The 17,623-nt window shown below is 49.0% G+C and overlaps 1 protein-coding gene across 1 annotated transcript in view; it reads right to left on the minus strand.

The window, feature by feature from the left end:
- LOC138260013 (solute carrier family 22 member 20-like) overlaps nucleotides 1-17,623 on the minus strand; it is a 407,633-nt gene that overhangs the window by 259,555 nt on the left and 130,455 nt on the right. The window contains exon 5 of the mRNA XM_069208073.1: nucleotides 16,674-16,797. Within this exon, the coding sequence (XP_069064174.1) occupies nucleotides 16,674-16,797 (124 nt within the window). The remainder of the gene's footprint in view (nucleotides 1-16,673; nucleotides 16,798-17,623) is intronic.

Below are 17,623 nucleotides of genomic sequence, written 5' to 3' on the forward strand. Positions count from 1 at the left end.
GGTGTGGTGGGGCTGCGCTGGTGCTGAAGTGGTGTTGCATTGGTGCTGAGTTGCTGCTCAGGGGAGGCTGTGCTGGTGCTGAGGGGGGACTGCGCTGATGTACTGATGTGTAGGTGGTGCAGTGCTGATGCTGATATGGCGCTATTTCTGTTGTTGAAGTGGTGCTGCACTGGTGGTAAGGTGGTGCTGTGCTGGTACAGCACTGGTGGTGGTGCATTGATGAGGAGGTGGTGCTGTGCTGATGCTGACATGGTGCTGTGTTGATGCTGAGGTTGTGCTCTGGTGGTGCTGTGCTGATGCTGAACAATGCTGAGATGCTGCAGAGTGATGCTGAGGTAGTGTTGAGTGATACTATAGTGGTGCTGAGTCATGCTGAGGTGGTGGTGCTGTAGTGGTGCTCAGGTGGCTCTGAGTCATGCTGAGGTGGTGCTGTGCAGAGGTGATGATGTGCTGATACTGAGGTGGTTCTGCACTGATGTTGAAGGCGTGCTGCGTTGGTGCTAAGTTGCTGCTCAGATGGGGCTGCGCTGGTGCTGTGGTGGGACTGAGATGGTTGTGGTGCACTGCTGCGGAGGTGGTGCTGTGCTGATGTAGAGGTTGTGCTGCGCTGGGCTGAGGTGGTGCTCAAGTGGTGGCGTGCTGATGCCGAGGTGGTACTTAGTGATGCTGCAATGGTACTTAGTGATGCTGTGGTAGAGTTGATTTAGCCCTGTCCACATGTTGTTTTGGCGATGCACACACTAGTGACTGAGCAGCAGTTGTGTTACAATTTAAATCAAATGCTTTCTTTCCGCTATGGGTGGTGGGTTGCAAGCTGCTCTGGCACCAGTGAACAAGGATGCAGACACATTGGTCATTGCTACTCCCCTCCATGGACGTCATTTAGGGGTCGCCAGAGGTCACAGCTGTGACCCTTGGCTTGCCCTTTGCGACCCCTGGCACTGCCTTTGTGACCCCTGGCCTCAGAGGTGGCAAATTCAGTGCCAGGAACACAGTGGTGGGTCGTCCTTATGCACGCCAGTTGGGGGCTCCACATTCTTTGTTTTCAGTCAATTTTGTATTAGACTAATAGTGCATAATAATGGATTTTTCACTATTAGTGTAATAAAAATGGAGTACTATTAATTGGACTTGCCCTTCCATGGCAACTGACGTAAGTAAAAAATGCTTTTAAATGTTTGTTGTGTGTGTGCTTGCGGGTGAGTATGTTTTTATGAGAGAGAGAGTATGTAATTGTGAATTCGAGCGTATGTGTAAGTATATGTGTGAGTGAAAGTGGAGGTCAAGGGGCGTGTGATGTCACTTTGGCAAACCCTGGCATTTCTTTTATTTGACGTTCATGCTCTCCTCTTCATCTGGGCTGTTCTTTCAATCTGCGCTTCCCTTCCTCTCCTGGTTGTACACCAGGGGAATGGGGGTAGACGTGCTGCACTGATGATGGAAATGGATCTCTTGACATGAGTCATTTGAGCATGAAAATAGAAGTTGTGCAATAAAATAAAAGGATACATCATGTTTTTGAGGCCTGGCCAAGAGAAGCAGATGTGTTACTTCTCGAAGGGCAGCCTTTGTGTATAATGTGTAGGGAAGGAGACTGGGAACACTTTTTCCTGCCCCTCTGACTCCATACAATAAGCACATCACAGACTTCCTGTGTTTACACAGCGCATTCATCAGCTGAGCTCGGCTCTAACACTGTGGATTTCAAGACACAAACTTTCAGCACAACACATCGGGCAAGACGATCTGGAAATAAATGAAAAGCACACGGATAAGCACACACCCTCCCCCCTCTCTCCCTCTTAAATAAGAACACGCAAATATAGATTATCAACCATTATGTACGCAATTTTGTGTCTCTTTCCAAACATAATAGGGGTGATGAAAACACATGTTTTTGCGGCCAAGTGTGCTATAGTCTTGACTTACTCTGACTTATGCATGAATTTCCATGCAAACTCTGTGAATTTGGTTAAGCGACTATGGACCTTATTGACTCCAGCCAACGAGGTGTTGTAAAGGCTTCCGAGGCTCATAAAGCATTACTGGAAGCTGGAAGTACAAGTGCCTTACACAGGCAGTGTTGGTAACATGATAGATACCACGTAACATAACAAACATAACTGAACACGTTTTATTTCCACTCAATTGTAGTTCAAGTCGCATCTCTTTGGTCACCACAACACAACGCATTTCTTATGTCAAGACCGTTTGGCTTTTCAGTGCTTTTTTTTTTTTACATAAGACTTCTGTTCTGAAGCTGAACAGGCACTAGCTTTTCCTCACGTAATGTTTAACAGATTTTTGGCCCTGGGAACCATTTTACCCCTGAATGCACTAGGCTGATAAGGCATGGGCGATGTCTAAAATACTGTGCTGTGGCGTAATTCGTCACGAATATTATATGGACAATGTGAGCCAGGCTAAGCGGCCCTCCCTTCTCCAGATACTGGAAGAGAGACAGGCACAAATACAAGCGAGGAATCTGGTTTGGAAAGAAGGAGCACATGGTAAGGAGGGGCACCCTGACTGCTGAAGGAGGTGTGTAGGAAAGTACCATCTTGCCTGGCATGTTACCCCCATATTTCACTGTATATATGTTGTTTTAGTTGTATGTGTCACTGGGACCCTGCCAGCCAGGGCCCCAGTGCTCATAAGTGTGCCCTGTATGTGTTACCTGTGTTATGACTAACTGTCTCACCGAGGCTCTGCTAATCAGAACCTCAGTGGTTATGCTCTCTCATTTCTTTCCAAATTGTCACTAACAGGCTAGTGACCAATTTTACCAATTTACATTGGCATACTGGAACACCCTTATAATTCCCTAGTATATGGTACTGAGTTACCCAGGGTATTGGGGTTCCAGGAGATCCCCATGGGCTGCAGCATTTCTTTTTCCACCCATAGGGAGCTCTGACAATTCTTACACAGGCCTGCCACTGCAGCCTGAGTGAAATAACGTCCACGTTATTTCACAGCCATTTTACACTGCACTTAAGTAACTTATAAGTCACCTATATGTCTAACCTTTACCTGGTAAAGGTTGGGTGCTAAGTTACTTAGTGTGTGGGCACCCTGGCACTAGCCAAGGTTCCCCCACATTGTTCAGGGCCAATTCCCCGGACTTTGTGTGTGCGGGGACACCATTACACGCGTGCACTATACATAGGTCCCTACCTATGTATAGCTTCACAATGGTAACTCCGAATATGGCCATGTAACATGTCTAAGATCATGGAATTGCCCCCCCCCAATGCCATCCTGGTATTGGGGAGACAATCCCATGATTCCCCGGGTTTCTAGCACAGACCCGGGTACTGCCAAACTGCCTTTCCCGGGGTTTCACTGCAGCTGCTGCTGCTGCCAACCCCTCAGACAGGTTTCTGCCCTCCTGGGGTCCAGCCAGGCTTGGCCCAGGAAGGCAGAACAAAGGACTTCCTCAGAGAGAGGGTGTTACACCCTCTCCCTTTGGAATAAGGTGTCAGGGCTGGGGAGGAGTAGCCTCCCCCAGCCTCTGGAAATGCTTTGATGGGCACAGATGGTGCCCATCTCTGCATAAGCCAGTCTACACCGGTTCAGGGATCCCTCAGCCCTGCTCTGGCGCGAAACTGGACAAAGGAAAGGGGAGTGACCACTCCCCTGACCTGCACCTCCCCTGGGAGGTGCCCAGAGCTCCTCCAGTGTGCTCCAGACCTCTGCCATCTTGGAAACAGAGGTGCTGCTGGCACACTGGACTGCTCTGAGTGGCCAGGGCAAGCAGGTGACGTCAGAGACTCCTTCTGATAGGCTCCTTCAGGTGTTGCTAGCCTATCCTCTCTCCTAAGTAGCCAAACCTCCTTTTCTGGCTATTTAGGGTCTCTGCTTTGGGGAATTCCTTAGATAACGAATGCAAGAGCTCAGCAGAGTTCCTCTGCATCTCTCTCTTCACCTTCTGCCAAGGAATCGACTGTTGACCGCGCTGGAAGCCTGCAAAACTGCAACAAAGTAGCAAAGACGACTACTGCGACATTGTAACGCTGATCCTGCCGCCTTCTCGACTGTTTTCCTGGTGGTGCATGCTGTGGAGGTAGTCTGCCTCCTCTCTGCACTAGAAGCTCCGAAGAAATCTCCCGTGGGTTGACGGAATCTTCCCCCTGCAACCGCAGGCACCAAAGAACTGCATCACCAGTCCTCTGGGTCTCCTCTCAGCATGACGAGCGAGGTCCCTTGAACTCAGCAACTCTGTCCAAGTGACTCCCACAGTCCAGTGACACTTCAGTCCAAGTTTGGTGGAGGTAAGTCCTTGCCTCCCCACGCTAGACTGCATTGCTGGGATCCGCGTGTTTTGCAGCTACTCCGGCTCCTGTGCACTCACCAAGGATTTCCTTTGTGCACAGCCAAGCCTGGGTCCCCGGCACTCTAACCTGCATTGCACGACCTCCTGAGTTGTCCTCTGGCTTCGTGGGACCCTCTTGTGCAACTTCAGGTCAGCTCTGGTTCACTCCACTTCGTAGTGCCTGTTCCGGCACTTCTGTGGGTGCTGCTTGCTTCTGAGTGGGCTCTTTGTCTTGCTGGACGCTCCCTCTGTCCCCTCACGCAATTGGTGACATCCTGGTCCCTCCTGGGCTACAGAAGCATCCAAAAACCCTAACCGCGACCCTTGCAGCTAGCAAGGCTTGTTTGTGGTCTTTCTGCGGGAAAACACCTTTGCACGACTCTTCACGACGTGGGACATCCATCCTCTAAAGGTGACGTTTCTAGCCCTTGTCGTTCTTGCAGAATCCTCAGCTTCTACCATCCAGTGGCAGCTTCTTTGCACCCACAGCTGGCATTTCCTGGGCATCTGCCCACTCCCGACTTGATCGTGACTTTTGGACTTGGTCCTCTTATTCCACAGGTACTCTCGTATGGAAATCCATTGTTGTTGTATTGCTGGTGTTGGTCTTTCCTGCAGAATTCCCCTATCACGACGTCTGTGCTCTTTGGGGAACTTAGGTGCACTTTGCACCCACTTTTCAGGGTCTTGGGGTGGGCTATTTTTCTAACCCCCACTGTTTTCTTACAGTCCCAGCGACCCTCTACAAGGTCACATAGGTTTGGGGTCCATTCGTGGTTCGCATTCCACATCTAGAGTATATGGTTTGTGTTGCCCCTATCCCTATGTGCCCCCATTGCATTCTATTGTGACTATACATTGTTTGCACTGTTTTCTATTGCTATTACTGCATATTTTGGTATTGTGTACATATATCATGGGTATATTTGCTATCCTCATACTGAGGGTACTCACTGAGATACTTTTGGCATATTGTCATAAAAATAAAGTACCTTTATTTTTATTATATCTGTGTATTGTGTTTTCTTATGATAGTGTACATATGACACTAGTGGTACTGTAGGAGCTTCACTCGTCTCCTAGTTCAGCCTAAGCTGCTCTGCTAAGCTACCTTTTCTATCAGCCTAAGCTGCTAGACACCCCTCTACACTAATAAGGGATACCTGGGCCTGGTGCAAGGTGTAAGTACCCCTTGTACTCACTACAAGCCAGTCCAGCCTCCTACATTGGTTGTGCAGCGGTGGGATAAGTACTTTGCAACTACTTACCACTTTTGTCATTGTACTTTTCATAAGAGAAAAATATACAAAACAAGTTCAGTGTATGTACACCTAACCAAAAAGTTTTGCTTTTCTTCTCTCACTTCTTTTCTAAGTGCTGAAAAGTACCTCTAAACTTTCAAAAAGTTCTTGAAAAGTTAAAAAAAGTTTTTTTTCTGTTCTTTAAAAAGTTCTGAAACTTTTTTTCTTTTTCTGTCCCTTAAACCTTTTCTATCATGTCTGGTACAGGCCAAACTCTTGATCTGTCCAGCATAGCTTATGACAACCTTAGCTGGAAGGAAGCAAGGAGTCTCTTTGTTGATAGAGGTTTAGGGGTAGGGAAGAATCCCTCAAGACAACTGTTGGTTAATATGCTCATTGAACAAGATAAGACCTTAGTTGGCACTTCTGGTGAGAAATTAGCTGATGGTTCCCACTCTGATTCTAGGGCACCCCTAGCAAAAGATTTGGGAGGGAATCTTTCCAACCTGCCCCTTAGCAGGCCACCTAGCATAGCTGGTACTAATTTGAATTCACATCACAGTAATAGTGTTGTTTCTCATCACAGTAGAAGTGTTACTTCTGTAGGCCAGAATGTTAGTGTGCCATCTGTTAGGGCCAGGACTCCCTCTGTTCATTCTCACCATTCTTCTGTTTCAAGGCATGCCCAACCCACCCACCCTGATGACAGAGTGTTAGAAAGGGAGCTCAATAGATTGAGAGTGGAACAATCCAGGCTGAAGTTCAAGAAGCAACAGCTGGATTTAGATAGGCAGTCCTTCGAGATAGAAAGAGAAAGACAGAAATTGGGGTTTGAACCCCATGGTGGCAGCAGCAGTATTCCAAATAGTCATCCTGCAAAAGAGCATGATTCTAGGAATCTGCACAAGATAGTTCCCCCTTACAAGGAGGGGGGTGACATTAACAAGTGGTTTGCTGCACTTGAGAGGGCCTGTGTTGTACAGGAGGTCCCTCAAAGGCAGTGGGCTGCTATCCTATGGCTATCTTTCAGTGGAAGGGGTAGGGATAGGCTCCTGACCGTGAAGGAAAGTGATGCCAATAATTTTACAGTTCTTAAGAATGCACTCCTAGATGGTTATGGCTTAACCACTGAACAGTACAGGATGAAGTTCAGAGAAACCAAAAAGGAGTCTTCACAAGACTGGGTAGACTTTGTTGACCATTCAGTGAAGGCCTTGAAGGGGTGGTTACATGGCAGTAAAGTTTCTGACTATGAAAGCCTGTATAACTTAATCCTGAGAGAGCATATACTTAATAATTGTGTGTCTGATTTGTTACACCAGTACCTGGTAGACTCTGATCTGACCTCTCCCCAAGAATTGGGAAAGAAGGCAGACAAATGGGTCAGAACAAGGGTGAACAGAAAAGTTCATACAGGGGGTGACAAAGATGGCAAGAAGAAGGATGGTAAGTCTTCTGACAAGGGTGGGGACAAATCTAAAAATTAGTCTTCATCAGGCCCACAAAAACACTCTGGTGGGGGTGGTGGGCTCAAATCCTCTTCAAATCAAAACAAAGAAAAGAAACCATGGTGCTATTTATGTAAAATAAAAGGCCATTGGACAACAGATCCCAGTTGTCCAAAGAAAAGCACCAATCCTCCTACCACTACAACCCCTGCTGCTACACCTAGTGCCCCTAGTTGTAGCAGTGGTGGTGGGAGCAAACCTACTAATAGCCAATCCAAGGGAGTAGCTGGGCTCACTTTTGGTAATTTAGTTGGGGTTGGTCTTGTTAGGGAGACCACAGAGGCTGTGTTAGTCTCTGAGCGGGCTATTGATTTAGCCACCTTGGTTGCTTGTCCCCTTAATATGGATAAGTACAAGCAACTACCCCTAATAAATGGTGTTGAGGTTCAGGCCTACAGGGACACAGGTGCCAGTGTTACCATGGTAATAGAGAAACTGGTCTACTCTGAACAACACCTACTTGGTCACCAGTACCAAGTAACCGATGCTCATAACAACACACTTAGCCACCCCATGGCTGTTGTAAATCTCAACTGGGGGGGGGTTACTGGTCCAAAGAAAGTTGTGGTTGTCTCAGATTTACCTGTAGACTGTCTACTAGGGAATGATTTAGAGACATCAGCTTGGTCAGATGTGGAGTTGGAGGCGCATTCCAGGGTATATTTTTGCTTTAACCAGGGCTCAGGCCAAAAAGCAAAAAGGACAGGGTGACTTGGATCCAGGAAGAATGGACCAAGTGCTCCCTAAAGCTAGGGTTAGTAAAGGTAAAACACTACCTACTATCCCTCCCTCTACAGTGGATTCAACTTCTGAGGAAGAAGAATTTCCACCCTTTGCAGAACCTACACCAGAGGAGCTGGAAGCAGACACTGCTGAGCTTTTGGGTGAAGGGGGGCCTGCCAGGGAGGAGCTGAGTGTGGCACAGCATACCTGTCCCACACTAGAGGGTCTAAGGCAGCAAGCTGTCAAACAAGCAAATGGGGATGTCAGTGACTCTCACAGAGTTTACTGGGAGGACAACCTCTTGTACACTGAAGCAAGGGATCTAAAACCTGGAGCTGCCAGGAGATTGGTGATTCCTCAGGAGTACAGAAAGTTCCTCCTAACTCTAGCCCACAACATTCCCTTAGCTGGACATTTGGGGCAAATGAAAACTTGGGACAGGCTTGTTCCCTTGTTTCATTGGCCTAGAATGTCAGAGGACACAAAGGAATTTTGTAAGTCCTGTGAAACCTGTCAAGCCAGTGGCAAAACAGGTGGCACTCCATAGGCACCCCTTACTCCACTGCCTGTGGTTGGGAATCCCTTTGAAAGGGTAGGGGTTGACATAGTTGGCCCCCTTGACCCTCCTACTGCTTCAGGCAATAGGTTTATCTTGGTGGTAGTGGACCATGCCACCAGATATCCTGAAGCAATTCCTCTAAGGACCACTACAGCTCCTGCAGTGGCAAAGGCCCTCCTGGGAATCTTTTCCAGGGTGGGCTTCCCAAAAGAGGTGGTATCAGACAGGGGAAGCAATTTCATGTCTGCTTACTTAAAGGCCATGTGGAAAGAGTGTGGTGTTACATACAAGTTCACCACACCCTATCATCCACAAACAAATGGACTGGTGGAGAGATTTAACAAAACTCTCAAAGGTATGATAATGGGACTCCCTGAAAAACTCCGCAGGAGATGGGATATCCTGTTACCTTGCCTCCTTTTTGCTTACAGGGAGGTACCCCAAAAAGGAGTGGGCTTCAGCCCCTTTGAACTCCTACTTGGACACCCTGTAAGAGGTCCTCTAACACTTGTTAAGGAGGGTTGGGAACAACCTTTAAAAGCTCCAAAGCAAGACATAGTGGACTATGTACTTGGCCTAAGATCTAGGACGGCTGAGTAAGTGAAAAAGGCCAGTAAAAACCTTCAGGCCAGCCAAGAGCTCCAAAAGCAATGGCATGACCAGAAGGCTGTTTTGGTTCAGTACCAACCAGGGCAGAAAGTGTGGGTCTTGGAGCCTGTGGCCCCAAGAGCACTCCAAGATAAATGGAGTGGACCCCACATAATTGTTGAAAAGAAGGGTGAAGTCACCTACTTAGTTGACTTAGGCACTGCCAGGAGTCCCCTTAGGGTGCTCCATGTCAATTGCCTGAAACTTTACTATGACAGGGCTGATCTCACCCTGCTCATGGCAACAGATGAAGGACAGGAAGAAGAGAGTGACCCTCTCCCTGATCTCTTCTCTTCCACAGAACAAGATGCTTTAGTGGAAGGTGTAGTTTTGGTAGATTGTCTTACTGCTGAGCAGAAAGACCACTGCATAAATCTCCTGGGTCAGTTTTCTGAACTCTTCTCTACTGTGCCAGACACCACTTCTTGGTGTGAGCACACTATAGATACTGGAGACAGCTTGCCTGTCAAAAGTAAGATCTATAGGCAGCCTGACCATGTCAGAGACTGCATAAAGCAAGAAGTGCAGAAAATGCTTGAACTGGGAGTGGCTGAGCACTCTGAAAGTCCATGGGCCTCTCCTGTGGTACTTGTACCAAAACCTCATTCCAAGGATGGAAAGAAGGAAATGCGGTTTTGTGTAGACTATAGAGATCTCAACCAGGTAACCAAAACTGATGCTCACCCTATACCCAGGGCAGATGAGCTAATAGATACACTGGCATCTGCCAAGTATCTAAGCACCTTTGATTTGACTGCAGGGTATTGGCAAATCAAGTTATCAGAGGATGCAAAAGCAAAAACTGCATTTTCAACCATTGGAGGCCATTACCAATTCACAGTAATGCCTTTTGGATTGAAAAATGCACCTGCCACTTTTCAAAGGTTGGTGAACACAGTCCTGCAAGGGCTGGAAGCTTTTAGTGCAGCATATCTAGATGATATAGCTGTCTTTAGCTCCAGCTGGGATGATCACCTGGTCCACCTATGGAAAGTTTTGGAGGCCCTGCAGAAGGCAGGCCTCACTATCAAGGTTCCAAAGTGCCAGATAGGGCAGGGGAAAGTGGTTTATCTGGGACACCTGCTAGGTGGAGAACAGATTGCACCACTTCAGGGGAAAATCCAAACTATTATAGATTGGGTTCCCCCTACAACTCAGACCCAGGTGAGAGCCTTCTTAGGCCTCACTGGGTATTACAGGAGGTTCATAAAGAACTATGGCTCCATTGCAGCCCCTCTTAATGACCTCACATCTAAGAAAATGCCTAAAAAGGTATTGTGGACAGCTAGCTGTCAGAAAGCTTTTGAGGAGCTGAAGCAGGCCATGTGCTCTGCACCTGTCCTGAAAAGCCCCTGTTACTCCAAAATATTCATTGTCCAAACTGATACATCTGAATTAGGGGTAGGGGCAGTCTTATCAAAGCTTAATTCTGATGGCCAGGATCAACCTGTTGCTTTTATCAGCAGAAGGTTGACCCCTAGAGAAAAGCGTTGGTCTGCCATAGAGAGGGAGGCCTTTGCTGTGGTCTGGGCACTGAAGAAGTTGACGCCATACCTGTTTGGCACTCACTTCATTGTTCAGACAGACCACAAACCTCTACTTTGGCTAAAACAAATGAAAGGTGAAAACCCTAAATTATTGAGGTGGTCCATATCTCTACAGGGGATGGACTATACAGTGGAACATAGACCTGGGAGTACCCACTCCAATGCAGATGTACTCTCCAGATATTTCCACTTAGACAATGAAGACTCATCAGGTCATGGCTAGTCTTATTGTCCTTCGTTTGGGGGGGTTGTGTAGGAAAGTACCATCTTGCCTGGCATGTTACCCCCATATTTCACTGTATATATATATATATTGTTTTAGTTGTATGTGTCACTGGGACCCTGCCAGCCAGGGCCCCAGTGTTCATAAGAGTGCCCTGTATGTGTTACCTGTGTTATGACTAACTGTCTCACTGAGGCTCTGCTAATCAGAACCTCAGTGGTTATGCTCTCTCATTTCTTTCCAAATTGTCACTAACAGGCTAGTGACCAATTTTACCAATTTACATTGGCATACTGGAACACCCTTATAATTCCCTAGTATATGGTACTGAGGTACCCAGGGTATTGGGGTTCCAGGAGATCCCTATGGGCTGCAGCATTTCTTTTGCCACCCATAGGGAGCTCTGACAATTCTTACACAGGCCTGCCACTGCAGCCTGAGTGAAATAACGTCCACGTTATTTCACAGCCATTTTACACTGCACTTAAGTAACTTATAAGTCACCTATATGTCTAACCTTTACCTGGTAAAGGTTGGGTGCTAAGTTACTTAGTGTGTGGGCACCCTGGCACTAGCCAGGGTGCCCCCACATTGTTCAGGGCCAATTCCCCGGACTTTGTGAGTGCGGGGACACCATTACACGCGTGCACTATACATAGGTCCCTACCTATGTATAGCTTCACAATGGTAACTCCGAATATGGCCATGTAACATGTCTAAGATCATGGAATTGTCCCCCCATGCCATCCTGGTATTGGGGAGACAATCCCATGATTCCCTGGGTCTCTAGCACAGACCCGGGTACTGCCAAACTGCCTTTCCCGGGGTTTCACTGCAGCTGCTGCTGCTGCCAACCCCTCAGGCAGGTTTCTGCCCTCCTGGGGTCCAGCCAGGCTTGGCCCAGGAAGGCAGAACAAAGGACTTCCTCAGAGAGAGGGTGTTACACCCTCTCCCTTTGGAATAAGGTCTCAGGGCTGGGGAGGAGTAGCCTCCCCTAGCCTTTGAAAATGCTTTGATGGGCACAGATGGTGCCCATCTCTGTATAAGCCAGTCTACACCGGTTCAGGGATCCCTCAGCCCTGCTCTGGCGTGAAACTGGACAAAGGAAAGGGGAGTGACCACTCCCCTGACCTGCACCTCCCCTGGGAGGTGCCCAGAGCTCCTCCAGCGTGCTCCAGACCTCTGCCATCTTGGAAACAGAGGTGCTGCTGGCACACTGGACTGCTCTGAGTGGCCAGGGCCAGCAGGTGATGTCAGAGACTCCTTCTGATAGGCTCCTTCAGGTGTTGCTAGCCTATCCTCTCTCCTAAGTAGCCAAACCTCCTTTTCTGGCTATTTAGGGTCTCTGCTTTGGGGAATTCCTTAGATAACGAATGCAAGAGCTCATCAGAGTTCCTCTGCATCTCTCTCTTCACCTTCAGCCAAGGAATCGACTGCTGACCGCGCTGGAAGCCTGCAAAACTGCAACAAAGTAGCAAAGACGACTACTGCGACATTGTAACGCTGATCCTGCCGCCTTCTCGACTGTTTTCCTGGTGGTGCATGCTGTGGGGGTAGTCTGCCTCCTCTCTGCACTAGAAGCTCCGAAGAAATCTCCCGTGGGTCGACTGAATCTTCCCCCTGCAACCGCAGGCACCAAAGAACTGCATCACCGGTCCTCTGGGTCTCCTCTCAGCACGATGAGCGAGGTCCCTTGAACTCAGCAACTCTGTCCAAGTGACTCCCACAGTCCAGTGACTCTTCAGTCCAAGTTTGGTGGAGGTAAGTCCTTGCCTCCCCACGCTAGACTGCATTGCTGGGAACCGCTTGTTTTGCAGCTACTCCGGCTCCTGTGCACTCACCGAGGATTTCCTTTGTGCACAGCCAAGTCTGGGTCCCCGGCACTCTAACCTACATTGCATGACCTCCTGAGTTGTCCTCCGGCTTCGTGGGACCCTCTTGTGCAACTTCGGGTGAGCTCCAGTTCACTCCACTTCGTAGTGCCTGTTCTGGCACTTCTGCTGGTGCTGCTTGCTTCTGAGTGGGCTCTTTGTCTTGCTGGACGCTCCCTCTGTCCCCCACGCAATTGGTGACATCCTGGTCCCTCCTGGGCCACAGCAGCATCCCAAAACCCTAACCGCGACCCTTGCAGCTAGCAAGGCTTGCTTGCGGTCTTTCTGCAGGAAAACACCTCTGCACAACTCTTCACGACGTGGGACATCCATCCTCCAAAGGTGACGTTTCTAGCCCTTGTCGTTCTTGCAGAATCCTCAGCGTCTACCATCCGGTGGCAGCTTCTTTGCACCCACAGCTGGCATTTCCTGGACATCTGCCCACTCCCGACTTGATCGTGACTTTTGGACTTGGTCCGTTTATTCCACAGGTACTCTCGTCTGGAAATCCATCGTTGTTGTATTGTTGATGTTGGTCTTTTCTGCAGAATTCCCCTATCACAACTTCTGTGCTCTTTGGGGAACTTAGATGCACTTTGCACCCACTTTTCAGGGTCTTGGGGTGGGCTATTTTTCTAACCCCCACTGTTTTCTTACAGTCCCAGCGACCCTCTACAAGGTCACATAGGTTTGGGGTCCATTCGTGGTTCGCATTCCACTTCTAGAGTATATGGTTTGTGTTGCCCCTATCCCTATGTGCCCCCATTGCATTCTATTGTGACTATACATTGTTTGCACTGTTTTCTATTGCTATTAATGCATATTTTGGTATTGTGTACATATATCTTATGTATATTTGCTATCCTCATACTGATGGTACTCACTGAGATACTTTTGGCATATTGTCATAAAAATAAAGTACCTTTATTTTTAGTATATCTGTGTATTGTATTTTCTTATGATATTGTGCATATGACACTAGTGGTACTGTAGGAGCTTCACTCGTCTCCTAGTTCAGCCTAAGCTGCTCTGCTAAGCTACCTTTTCTATCAGCCTAAGCTGCTAGACACCCCTCTACACTAATAAGGGATACCTGGGCCTGGTGTAAGGTGTAAGTACCCCTTGGTACTCACTACAAGCCAGTCCAGCCTCCTACAAGGGGCACCATAACTTCACGAGCGCATGGTAAGGAGGGGCACTCAGACTGCTGAAGGAAGGGCACCAAGACTTCAGGAGTGCATTGTAAGGGGGGGCACCCCGACTGCTGAAGGTGGGGACCCAAGACTTCAGGTGCGCATGGTAATGAGGGGCACCCAGACTGCTGAAGGAGGGGACCCAAGACTTCAGGAGTGCATTGTAAGGGGTGCACCCCGACTGCTGAAGGAGGGGCACCAAGATCTCAGGAGCGCATGGTAAAGGGGGACACCCCGACTGCTGAAGGAAGGGACCCAATACTTCAAGAGTGCATAGTCAGGAGGGGCACCAAGACTGCTGAAGGAGGAGACCCAAGACTTCACCAGCGCATGGTAAGGCGGGCACCCCGATAGCTGAAGGAGGGGACCCAAGACTTCAGGAGCGCATGGTAACGGGGAGGCACCCAGACTGCTGAAGGAGGGGACCCAAGACTTCAGGAGCACATGGTAAGGAGGGGCACCAAGACTTCACCAGCGCATGGTAAGGGGGGCACCCAGACTGCTGAAAGAGGGGCACCAAGACTTCACCAGAGCATGGTAAGGAGGGGCACACAGACTGCTGAAGGAGGGGACCCAAGACTTCAGGAGCACATGGTAAGGGGAGCCCAGACTGCTGAAGGAGGGGCACCAAGACTTCAGGAGCGCATGGTAAGGAGGGGCACCCAGACTGCTGAAAGAGGGGACCCAAGACTTCAGGAGCGCATGGTAAGGAGGGGCACCCAGACTGCTGGAGGAGGGGACCCAAGACTTCACCAGCGCATGGTAAGGAGGGGTACCCAGACTGTTGAAGGAGGGGACCCAAGACTTCAGGAGCGCATGGTAAGGGGGAGGCACCCAGACTGCTGAAGGAGGGGACCCAAGACTTCAGGAGCACATGGTAAGGAGGGGCACCAAGACTTCACCAGCGCATGGTAAGGGGGGCACCCAGACTGCTGAAAGAGGGGCACCAAGACTTCACCAGAGCATGGTAAGGAGGGGCACACAGACTGCTGAAGGAGGGGACCCAAGACTTCAGGAGCACATGGTAAGGGGAGCCCAGACTGCTGAAGGAGGGGCACCAAGACTTCAGGAGCGCATGGTAAGGAGGGGCACCCAGACTGCTGAAAGAGGGGACCCAAGACTTCAGGAGCGCATGGTAAGGAGGGGCACCCAGACTGCTGGAGGAGGGGACCCAAGACTTCACCAGCACATGGTAAGGAGGGGTACCCAGACTGTTGAAGGAGGGGACACAAGACTTCAGGAGCGCATGGTAAGGAGGGCACCCAGATTGCTGAACGAGAGGACCCAAGACTTCAGGAGCACATGCCAAGGAAGGCCACCAAGATTGTGGGAGTAACATTTTTGGAACTCAGAACCTTCACCTCACCTGCTTTTTCTGGTAAAAAGCGTGGCAGTGACTGCAATGAACAGCAGTGCAGGCTCAGACAGACACAGACAACATGAATCAGACTAAGGGGGTCATTCTGACTCCCGCCGGCGGCGGTAACCGCACGCCCGGCGGGAGCCGCCGAATGACCGCACCGCTGTCAAAATACCGCAGCGGTCATTCTGAGTTTCCCGCTGGGCTGGCGGGCCACCGCCAGAAGGCCGCCCGCCCGCCCAGCGGGAAACCCCCTTCCACAAGGATGCCGGCTCCGAATGGAGCTGGCGGAGAGGAAGGGGTGCGACGGGTGCAGTTGCACCCGTCGCGATTTTCAGTGTCTGCCACGCAGACACTGAAAATCTATGTGGGGCCCTGTTAGGGGGCCCCTGCAGTGCCCAAGCCAATGGCATGGGCACTGCAGGGGCCCCCAGGGGCCCCACGACACCCGTTCCAGCCAGCTAGGTTCTGGCGGTGAAAACCGCCAGAACCAGGCTGGCGGGAAGGGGGTCGGAATCCCCATGGCGGCGCTGCTTGCAGCACCGCCGTGGAGAATTCCCTGGGGCAGCGGGAAACCGGCGGGACACCGCCGGTTTCCTGTTTCTGACCGCAGCTGTACCGCCGCGGTCAGAATGGCCCATGGAAGCACCGCCAGCCTGTTGGCGGTGCTTCCGCGGTCGTTGGCCCTGGCGGTCCATGACTGCCAGGGTCAGAATGACCCCCTTAGTCTACAAAGACATATGGAAAACTAACATGCTCTGATTTTGATTTCGTCCTTTTCCGTGGTTCTTCATATCGTGATCACTGTTTATAAAATCATAGCAAATGCAGGAGTTCGACTTCAGTGAATGAACTAAGAATATTTGTCTGCTGGGTTTGACTCTAATAGCAAGGAAAGGAAAAACCAGATCAAGCATGAAAAAGAACAAGTTTGCGATCTATGAAACTTCAAAGCGCCGTGGCAGCCATGAGCATGAGCGCCAAGGGGAGAGGCAAAAAGAAAAAAAAGTAGTTCAGTCACAGCAAAACATATCAGCAATAGTGCAATAATTCATGTAACAAGGTCAGTCTACAAGGAGCTAACAAAAGCACCACAAGGCGGGACAAGCTTAAAACATTTACCAATTACATTAATGTATTTTTGAAAGGCAAGTCCATGAACGAGTGAAAGTTATGGGAGTGAGATGGGTGTGGTAAAAAGCCTACAGATAGATAACAGATCTGAAAGCGCTTCCGCGCTGGACCTAAAAATGGTTTAAAGAGCCCTATTTACTTCTTTGAGACCCTCAGCAGCAAATAGAAAGCTGGCAAGGATCGTTAGGTGGGACAAAAGGGTCAAACCTTTGTTGGTACCTAGGTCCAACATGTGTGATATCACTTCTGAAGCCCTTCGCCTTGTGGTGAATTGACGTCCATGCCTCCTGAGTCTGGAAATAATCTTTCAAACCTTCCCCTTAAACATATGGACTGATAATTTGTTTTAACCTCCACGGTGAGTTTCTGGCTTTCCTCTTGTTTTCCATTGATCCTGGCAACTTTCCTCAGGTTGTTGATGGCCTCAGGGGTTCTGTCATTCAGAATGAGCCAACGGGCTGATTCAGGTATAAACCTTGGGAAAGAGAAAGAATCTTAGAAAGTAACCGGTAAGGAAGACTAGAATGTGCTTGTCTCAAAAACCAGGATTTACTCTCATTCATCATCTCCCTGATTGAGCAGCGTCTCAAATCACTCTGAAATTTTACACACTTGTCACACCTAAAATTTAAAACAAACTTTAAACAAAACCATTGGGATGCACATAGACCAGTTCATAAACTGTGTACAGTTTTAAATGCACTGCTAAATGTTTTGTAGATAAAACCTGCTGCATCCATGTTTTGTTTCTCATGCAAACCTTGCCCACCAAATGTGCCAACTCTGAGGCTTTGACACATTGCGCCTTGGCACCAGAGACATGAAATCTGCAAACTACAAACTAGCTTGCTCAACTTAATTTATCACATTTTTCTTACTGGTGAAGGACATCCGCTGATTCTCATGAGTCTGATAGGAACATGCTTGTACAGTTGGAGAAAATGTGATCATGTGACCAACACTAGAAAACGTGTGCAGCAGATTGTATATTTGTGACTTTGCTCTTTTTAGAACCTGGGCTCCATTGCCAGTGTGTGGTGGATAACCTTGACAGTAATTTCTGTGATTCACCTATTATTAAGGTTTGCAGTAAGCACTTTTGGGGACTAACCGGGAACATGATGAGACATAGGGCCTGATTACAACTTTGGAGGAAGGTGTTAATCCATCCCAAAAGTGACAGATATACCACCAGCCGTATTACGAGTCCGTTATATCCTATGGAACTCGTAATACGGCTGGTGGTATATCTGTCACATTTGGGACGGATTAACACCTCCTCCAAAGTTGTAATCAGGCCC

This window comes from Pleurodeles waltl, chromosome 9 (assembly GCF_031143425.1).
Source record: "Pleurodeles waltl isolate 20211129_DDA chromosome 9, aPleWal1.hap1.20221129, whole genome shotgun sequence".
Classification (NCBI taxonomy): Eukaryota; Metazoa; Chordata; class Amphibia; order Caudata; family Salamandridae; genus Pleurodeles; species Pleurodeles waltl.